The 10,250-nt window shown below is 38.5% G+C and overlaps 1 protein-coding gene across 1 annotated transcript; it reads right to left on the reverse strand.

Annotated features, from left to right (window-relative positions):
• Positions 1 to 3,108: 3,108 nt before the first annotated feature.
• Positions 3,109 to 4,840, reverse strand: LOC122083810 (PR5-like receptor kinase). The gene is made up of 2 exons (XM_042651715.1): positions 4,569 to 4,840; positions 3,109 to 4,255 (listed from the first exon to the last, which is right to left on the reverse strand). The coding sequence occupies exons 1-2, from the start codon at positions 4,675 to 4,677 to the stop codon at positions 3,144 to 3,146; spliced, it is 1,221 nt and encodes a 406-aa protein (XP_042507649.1). The 5' UTR covers positions 4,678 to 4,840; the 3' UTR covers positions 3,109 to 3,143.
• Between the last annotated feature and the right edge of the window lie 5,410 nt (positions 4,841 to 10,250).

The raw sequence follows: 10,250 nt of genomic DNA on the forward strand, positions 1-10,250 counted from the left end.
AAATAAAAGAAGGAAGGAAAACAATAAAAAATGAGGGAGAAATTTTTACCTCGCTCTCTCCCAATGTTTGAGAGAGAGGGGGAGAGTGTGTGTCCCTCTCTCCCATTCTCTTTTGACTCTAGAGTAGAGTTTTGGCCTTCTATCTCCTTTTAAGTCTCTCTATGTGATTCGTTTTTTGGTGTTCTAATTTCATTAAGAGAAATGACAAAGGATGATAAGAAGAGAAAAATCAAATAATAATGGCACAACCCTTGATGCGAGCCAGAAGGCAGGATAGGGGGCGATGGTGGGGGTTGCGATTGGTTGTTGGCTTAGAATGTGGAGGCGGAACATGGTATGAAAGGGGAGGGTATCCGGTGGTAATATGGAGATTTTAAAATATCAGAAGGAGAAGGAAAGATGGAACTTTGCCATTTTGTCATGAAAATGAAATGATTGATTTTTGTATCTCTTAAAATTTAAAATATTTTTTAAAAAAGTTCTTGTTTTAATTCCTAACGACCAAACTCAACGTCAGAGTACATTATTTCAATCGTCACAGTCATGACTAGGGGTGTCAAAAAAGCCTGATCAGCTATAACCTACCCTGAACCCGAACAAGTCCTGGGCTGAGATTTCAATCTATAGGGTGGGCTAGGGTTGAGAATTTCAGGTCCGAGATTAGGTTGGGTTGGTCCTAGGTTGAGGTTTCAACCAAACACAACCCGACCCAACCCAACCTTGTATATTAAGTATATAATAATATAAATATGTTAATAATTATAAATGGATACTTGTTGAAAAATATTTGCAAAAAATCTTTCATTATCCACAATTTACATATATACCAAAACTTTGGTCTTTGGCTTCTACAATGCATCAAGATCAAACAATCAAATAATCAATAGTACTGAACTGAGTTAGATTATGTAAAGCCAGGTCCAATCAGGGTCCTTTAGGGCTGAGCTAGGTTGAGCTAAACCCGATAGGGTTGGGTTTGGACTGAGATATTCCAATCTGACCTAGAATTGAGTAGAGGTTGAATTGAGTTAAGAGACCTTAGGATTAAACTGAATTTTAAACAATCCAAACCAACCCAACAACAACTCAACCCGCTCATTGACACCCCTAGGGTCTAGCCACGACTAAGGATAGAGGAGGGTCGCTTCTAGTAGGCGCGTCACTTGACTGAGATCAATGACTCGACTCTACTTGACTCTCCAAGTCTTCTCCAAAATATCTCATCAAACCATTTGGATTAAGCTTACGTTCTTACAATGGAAAGTCATAAGCAGCCGTTCTTTGTCCGAAACGTCTTGTCTGGGACGGGAGAAATGACAGCTTTTGCCTTTTTGGATGAACCTTTCGCCCCGAAGTTGCCCAAACACTTCCATTTTTATTGACCACTTGCCTTGAGCAAAACCTCTATTACACATTGCGCAGTTTGCCAAATATTGATTGTAATCATTTAAACTGATTAATGGATAAACTTATGATCGTTAAGTTTAATTATCACAACATGCTAGTTACCGTATAAAATTTTAATAATTATGATAGTAGTAATAGGAAAACCAAGAAGATCAAGGGAAGGATGATTCTCTCCACCGAGCATGTTGTTTGCACCACATGACTTTGGTTATCTGCTCATCCATCTTAGTTAGAATTTAGAGAGAGTGAATCAGATAGCACCAAAGAAATGATCAAAATATATAATATGGCGGGAATGTATGATGAGAATTGGGTTTGTCCGACGACCGACTCTCAGTCACAAAAGCTTCCCCGCAGTCTTAAATTGACTAGTTCCAGTCAAGTCTGGATCCACAACCCACATGGGTGCCCTCTGCCCAACCAAAGCAATGTTGAAAAGTCAGATGTCTTTTCTAACACATATTTCAGCAACATCAAAGTCAAATATTTTTGAATAAAATTCTTCGTCTGAAACAATGTTATGAGATATGGACTTGGAGATAAGTGTTCTTTTGGAGCCAACGAAACAAAAGCCTAGCTCTTGCGGCCTGGATACCCATAGTTAGTCAAAAAAACAAAAAAAAAAAAAAAGGAAAAAACAAAACCTAGCAAGCGAAAAATAAACATGAGATCATTAATAAATCTTCTCCATTAACCTTAAGAGTTATTAGGACTTTCGACTACAACCAAACATTCATCGGGTAGCTTCCTAAAAATGGCACCATAACCTCATTGGTCCACCTTTTTTTTTTTTTTTTTTTAACTGAATTTGTAATTTCTGGATGTCTAAATAACTATATCTGTTGGGCATCATAGATCCATAATTCCGTAGGAAAGCCTTAAGACTTTTAGTGTTTCTTGTTCTTCTCTTCCAAAATGTCATCAATCCTCTGAAATCAGTGAAGAACATTAAATAGTCAGTGTGAGTGGCCCAAGGTATGTCTAGTGGGAGTCGAACTCAGAACGTCCAAATTTACGGTTCGTACCAAGTTTACTACTCACCTACTGCGCTACTCCCTTGAGTTCTCACATGATATAGAAAAATTGTCACCAAAATAACAGCCAAATATGGAGCTTTATACAACACTTACTTGTGAGATAAGAGAAATAGGAGCGTCTCTCAATATCCATTTTCTTCTATTGGGCTATCAATGGAAAACTTTCGATATCACAATGATAAATAGAAAATAACAGAATTTAGTTTAGAAATAAATCAGTAATAGCAATTGTTCACTTCTCAAGAAATTGATATCCTAACTTTAGCCTATTCAAACTTGTGAGGGGATACGGTTAATGATTCGATGGCTACTCAGATCCTTTTCCATTGCATTGCCGTCTTTGGTTGGATGTGGAGCATGGGTTCTATAATTTTGGTGGGCCATGTGTGACAAGGAATAGATGGAATCAAGTTTGTAACGACCAGATGACACCTGAGATTTCAATATTGAACGGCATGACCACATTATTAGCAAGCCATGGAAAACTTTTAAAATATCGACCAAAGCTAACTGTGAAACCTGGTAATTTTATTAACTTATTTTGTGGAAATCTATTGTGTCATCCCCGATGATTTCTAAAAAGTAAATGCAGATTATCTTTCCCATATAGAAAGAATCCCTCCCCCACCCCCAAATGAAAGATACACATTCTCTTGGGAAATGATGAATGTCATAAACAAGTAATATATAGGAAAGCAATTAAGATGATGATCCAGTAAAAGAATCAGCTACTTGTCTTGGAGGAGAAGAAAACACTGGCTTGGGGGGAATTGGCAATGATTCAAGGCTTCCTTCTAACATATCCACAACTTTTCTGATTGATGGTCGATTAGTTGGATCCATCTGTATGCACCATAAACCCACTAAAACCATCTTCTTTGCTATTTCTTCGTCCTCTTCCCTCATGACCATGTCCAATTGTAAATGCTCACCTTGTCCAATTTGCTTATAGATCCAATGTGGAAAATAAATCTCACTTGTGTGATCAACTCCTGCATCAATGTTCCTTCTTCCTCCAACCATTTCTAATACCATCATTCCATAGCTATAGACATCTGACTTGTGTGAAACTCCTCCAAAGTTTCGAGAGAACACTTCAGGTGCAATATATCCTATAGTCCCTCTAGCATCTGCCATTGATATGATACTATCTTTTCTAGGACATAGTTTAGCAAGACCAAAGTCAGATATCTTTGGACAAAAGTCTTCATCTAAAAGGATGTTATGAGGTTTTATGTCAAAATGTAGAATTCTAGTATTACAACCACGATGTAAATACTCTAATCCTTGAGCAATGCCAACTGCAATTTGATATAGTCTTTCCCAACCAAGGTTAGGGCTTGTTTCCACTGATTTCTTGTTGTAGATGAACTTCTCAAGAGATCCATTGGACATGAAGTCATAGATAAGTGCTCGTTTGGAGCCATCAAAACAGAAACCCAGAAGAGTCACAATATTAACATGGGAAGTCCTACTAATGCTTGCAACTTCATTAATAAACTCTTCTCCATTGCCTTTAGATGCATTTAGAACTTTCACTGCAACCAAGCGACCATTGGGTAGGTTCCCTTTGAATACACCACCGTAACCACCTTGGCCCAATTTTTCTTTAAATGAATTCGTCATTTTCTTGATATCTGAGTAACTATATCTTTTAGGTGCCAGGGATCCGAAATTCCTTAGAAAAACCTCAACATTTTGAGTGTTTCTTGTTCTTTTCTTCGAAAATGACATCATTTCATTTGATAACAATTTCCTTCTCCTAAGAATTCCCAGCAATATAATCACAAATACAGTGCTCGGTACAATAACTGTAAGGAAAAAAAAAAAAAAAGAGATAATCATCTAGATTAGGAATGATGATAATTTATATTTATACATCATAAAAGTGCATGTCCCATGGATGTATAAAGACTAGCATTCTATAGTTTCATAATTCGCTGACATATTAAGGAAAATAAGTTTATTGTACAAGTAGCACATATTGTATTTAATAAACCTTACCAGTTGGATGTAATCCATTAATTTTCTTTTGTTAAAACTAAGAACTTAATATATCTTAAAACCATAACATCTGAGTTCAGACTTACATTTCAAAAATAGAAAATGTCAAATAAATATTACCTATTACAAGCTTCTTTCCCCAACTTCGAGTGCCCCTAGCTGCCGCAAAATGATGAGACCAACAGATTGTTAGTTTAAATAATAATAATGACTGAAGCGGGGTAAACATTAAACGTGGACTTCTCTTCAAAAATCTCAATCTGGCCAGTGATTAATTTATAAAAAAATATAGAAAACTAGTTAAAGAAAATATTGAGCCCTGACATTAAAAGACAGCAAGAATGAGACAGATTATTTATTTATTTATTTCGTTTTTTATGGTTACAATAGTAGTAATTGTTATTCGAAGATGATAAAGAAGCGTATTGAGAGAAGTGGAATGTTGGGAACTCACCTGCAATGACCCCCGGTTGCACAGCAGTGCAGAATTGGGAAGTGGGTCCACTGGGGCAAAAGCACGAGAAATTTTTGTGGTAGAATCCGCAGCGGCCACCGGTTGCTTGGCATCCACTGCAATTGCTACTATTTTCTGTCCATTTCAACAGAAACCCTCCCCTCAACAACTCCGAGTAGCTCTTCCCTCGTGATAAATAATCCCCAATACTAGTACCATTCATGTCCACGGGCGTTTTCACTGTGGACTGACATGTCTGATGAAGAAAATATGGGGAATACGTCATGTACAGAAAATCCAAGTGGTGCTCGAATACGGCGAACGAGTTATTCCCAGTCTCCTTACTCGAACAAGTAACCGGGATTGAATAATTGGAGAAAATCGATGTTGTGCAATTATAGAAGAAGAAGAGATTGAGAGATGAATGGGCGACGCTGAAATGAGTGGTGCCATCATCGAGGGTAAGATTATGCAGGGGAACATCGCAATCATCCTTCAATACCTCGGCGTTGATCACACGAAGGGATTTGTTAGCGTAGAAGATGTCACTGATGTGGTGGTAGGTTTGGCTGTCGTCGGAAATCATGATGCCTGGTTTCCGGCCATAGCAGCTTATCTGGAACCCTATGTGGCCGCAGTAGGGTTTTTCCAAGAGAGGAATCCAGAACGGGTAGCTTATATTCGGTACCTCGCCGCAGCTACAAGGCTTGCAAGCTTCGTATTGCGGGTCCAGTGATTTGGCTTCTTGGATTACGACGTTGATGAGAAGGATGAGAAGGATGGTAGTGTTGATCATCAATACAGGGAAGGGGTCCCTGAACGAGTAACTCAACATTTGGGAAGAAGGAAATGATGGAATCGAGGATTCCAGGGGAGGAGAGTAGTGTAAGAACAAATGAAGTAAGAGACTAGAATGCTGGTTTTGGTTTTTCAAGTCCAAAATATAGTCTTCAGGGCTATAACTAGGAAATATACTGTGAATAAATGTTAATATGCTACATGGTCTCAGCAAGAGTGTATAGTTTGTAATCTTTCTTTCTTCAAAAAGGAAAAAAAATCATTTTCTTAGGCACCCTTTTTCTTTATTAGTGAATGGGTCCAAACTCTTTCCCATCGAATTTAAAAGAAATCATCTTTTTCTTAGGCACCCTTTTCCTTTATTAGTGAATTGGTTCAGACTCTTTCCCCAGAAAAAACAAAAATCCAAAGTCAAGCCGCGCGACTCCAATGCAGAGTGGTAATATCAAGGAAGGATCAGCGAGGTCCGGATCCTCTCAGCGCGCATCAGACGCACTGACGCGCTGGAAAGGATCCATGGCAGGATCAGCACACTGCGGTGGCACTGACCCGCTCGTAAAATGTGAGGTTTTTACTCTGCGACTGATGAAGAGATTAGGCGATACTGTACGTACGATTCTTATATTGTTAAGGCATAGCTGGAAAAAATTGAAATAGAAGAGCGGAGCTTCTCTGGGTGGTTCAAAGGATCAAGTTGCACATCCGCAAGAAGAGTCCATACGTGTTTTGCGCTTGTGCTGAGAGAGAGAGAGAGAGAGAGAGAGAGAGAGAGAGAGAGAGAGAGAGAGAGAGAGAGAGGAGCATTAGGATCGTAGATTTAGGGGACAGTAACAATATTCATATTGGTATCTGTCGATACTGATCTAGACTGAATCAGATCAACACCTATCAGTCGGTTTTGTCCTCACATTTTTGTAAAAAGTATAATTCTTTTACTATTTTACCCCTAAAACGATGCGGATAAACAATCCGGATCAATCAGGGATTGGGGATCAGTCTCAACCAATACCAATTCGATATGACCGATAAGATAGCGATACTTGAAACCATGATTGGGATAGAAAAGTATGAATGAATTTGGATTTTGATGAACCTAAAGGGGTTGGGAATGAATTTGGATTTTGGTCACAAGGGAAGGGAAAGGAAGTGAAAATTGTTGGGTCCCAATTGACACTGAGAGGGGAGATTAATCAGTGTGCCAAATCTTTTTCATTTTTCAACTGTGCCCCTTATGTGGCAATCACTATTTGCACTTCAATAGCACAGTCTATTGATGCTGCCCAGAGCTGCTATGTATACTACTGACCATTCTTACTGTTGCACGGAACTTATTCACATAACCTGTATTACTGCCCAGAGTTGTCTCATAAACCTCACATGGTAATCACTGTCACATACATACACAGTCGTTTGCACATCCACACTGCACCACCAAGTGGTCAGGTCTACTAAATGTACACACCCATTCTGCAGCAAACACTCCAATCCACAACACAAATACGAGCATACACATCCACGACACAAGAAATACGTGCTTCGGCCAGTTGCCTACATGCACGGAGTAATGCCCACTGTCGGGCTCAGTATTTACTCAATACTAATTATGACTGCACCCACAGTCAAGGGAACAGATTCTCAGTTTCCACCAATGACATACAATGGCTAGGTCTTCACCCTAGTTTTCTCATAATGATATGAGGGGCCGCTCCCATGGTAAATAGATTTAGGTAGTTGTAACTACCAAGGAACACATAGCCCTTGTGTCCAGCACCCACTGAACACCAAAACAAAATAAAGTTGGGTTTATAACAATACCCTATAGTGAAGCACTTATACATGTAAATTTTTTCCAAAATAGACTGCAACTATCACTTAGGCATTTTATCAAACATCTTGCCTACAATGATTTATAATAATGAAAATTTGGAAAAAATGATGTTACCTTGGCAAGGAGTAACAGTCGGAGATGCAATAATGTCAATCTCCACTTGATATGAACCATAACCATGTTGTCTCGGTGCCACCAATGCTTCAACCCCAGTTAGCACTTGGGTTTCTTGAAGCAACTCACAAGAACCAAATTCTAGGTTCTTCTTCTTCTTCTTATTTCTTTTCTCCTTGTCTTTACTTTCATGAAGCAACAATGGCATTCACATTCACACACACACTCCTCTCTCTCTCCCTCTCTCTTTCTTTACTTCTCCTCTTCTAGTCTTCCTTGTAAATAAAGCTTTAATGGAGAAATAGTATTTTTAACAAGAACCTTCAAACTCCATTAATTGGATTTGAGAAAATCTTTTTTGAGAGGCATTCAAGACACACACAAAGAGAGGGAAAAACTTCTTCTCTATTTCCCTCTTCTTCTCTTCTCTTCCATTTTCTTTTTCTTTCTCTTGGCAACAACTAATAGAGATTGCTGCCTTGGTTTTCAGCAGCTTCCTAAGCCTCAAATAGGGGTATGGAAGAAGTGCAAGATGATGGAAGTCTTTCATTCAAACCCTTAGCCTTCCACGAGTTTCAACTAGTTTTTTCGACTACCTCAAAAATCTCTCTACCTGATTTCTTCCCTCTGGTGTGTAGAGCTTGGAGAGATGAAGAATCTTCAACTTGAATCATTCAAATCCGAGTTAAAATGAGAGAGATATGGCAATTTGAAGTTAGAGCAATGAGATAGCCTGAAATGAAATCTTCGTAGGGGTGGTGTAGGCTACACCGGGTGCACGGGCAACAGTGGCGCAGATCTGGCTGTAGAACTCATCAAAAGGTATCTCTTAATCTAAGCCATTCGAATGAACCAACGGACAATAGATCTAAACCATAGATTTTGAATCTCGATGACGTTATCACGACGTACGCGCTAACATTGTCAGACGTATTGTTGATCACCGATTGGTTGGTGTAGCGAGTTTCACGGTACGCTGTCGGCTAACTTTAATAAAGCTCCATCGATCTTGACCGTTAGATCGGAACCGATCTGATATGATTGGTTCAAATCAAGATATGGAGAATCTCTTTATAGTTTCTATGCACATGTGCTACACAAAATCAGACTCAATATGGTGAGGCGCCACACAATTCACCAATGAGAAGCCTCAGATAAGCATCTTCAATGCAAGCTCTTGTACAAACCATCAGATTTGAATCTGATTGACGTGGCTCAATCTGAGCCGTGTATTAAGGATCCATTTGATTCTCTTATATACACATAAGCCCCTACCTTCATATTTCCAGTGCTAAACACCCCTTATCAACTAAGACCTTCAAAATCTCAAAATTGCATAAAAGCCCTTCCAATTTCAAAACTAAATTCCAAAAAATCCACCCAACACCGAGAGCATACTGATGAATTTTTTGTTTGCATTTTCGAACCGGTTTTACGGAAACACTTATAATTTTTTCATACGATATCCGATTGAGATGAAATAAAGTGCGTTGGAACCGTAAATGAACGATCTACGACTTTTCAGAAGACTCAATCATCTAACTCAATCATGTAAAAAGATCAAAATGCCCCTAGACCTTTCTAATGACGCATCTTTCTCATATGGAATCAAAACATGATGAAATCAGAACTGTTGAAAAGATTTTATTTTTGTCTTATTGTTACATGGAGAACACTTCCTTTAAAAAATTTATCTTCAATACCGAAACTGCCCTCGACTGCCACAAGTGCCGTAACTTCTTCATACGATATCAGAATGCGACAAAATCAAATGCACTGGACTAGATAAATTACAATATATATTTTTTATGAAGAAATGATCTTCCAAAAATGTAATTTTCACTGCCAAATATACCCCCGAGCGTAAATAGGCCAATTTTACCTGTTTTGACCTAGAAACCCGCACCACTTACTAAGGATGTATCAAACCATTTCATGCATATCAAACGACTCTATTATTTCATCGGTGAAACTGGACACTATCATGTCATTATTTTCATCAATGTCACCCAAAATGGCCACGTCATCATCACCACGTGACCGGGTTGCCAACAAGGACAACCATAAACCAACAAAAATGTAATGGCATTTAACAATCACATGGAGAAAGAACTTACTATTTAGAATGTTTTGAAATCGAAAGCTATTTTGATAAATTTTTAATATATATTTGTAGCGAGATTCTTTCTCTATAAGGAACTTCAGAGAAGTTTGAGGACGAGCATTGTAATCTTATTCCACATCTATAAGTTTGAATTTGAGAGAAGTTTGAAGATTCATTGAAGGAGGCTACTTGTTTAGTCCCCATTGCTACAGTGCAAAATCCTTCTAATTTTTAGAGTGAATCTTTGATTAAAAAAAAAAAAAGCCATAGCTATTGTCACACCCCGTTCACCCTGAACCGGAGCGGTGACCGAGTTAACACCGGTTAACCCGAACCTGCCAGGATTATCAGATACTGTATTCCACCACAGCATACACACACTAACATAAGTTCATCAGATCAGCGGAAGACTAAGTTTCACCTGTAAATAAATCCCATATACTTGATACCCGAATTGTGATACAATAATTATATACATTTGGGCCCGAAGGCATGATATATACA

Source organism: Macadamia integrifolia, chromosome 1 (assembly GCF_013358625.1).
Source record: "Macadamia integrifolia cultivar HAES 741 chromosome 1, SCU_Mint_v3, whole genome shotgun sequence".
In the NCBI taxonomy this organism is placed as follows: domain Eukaryota; kingdom Viridiplantae; phylum Streptophyta; class Magnoliopsida; order Proteales; family Proteaceae; genus Macadamia; species Macadamia integrifolia.

Bases quoted from the DNA above. Each gene is read 5' to 3' on its own strand.
- LOC122083810 (XM_042651715.1), bottom strand. From the start codon at position 4,677: ATGTTTACCCCGCTTCAGTCATTATTATTATTTAAACTAACAATCTGT. The intron at 4,256-4,568 runs GTAATATTTATT...TTTTCCTTACAG, and splicing joins GGGAAAGAAGCTTGTAATAG to TTATTGTACCGAGCACTGTA.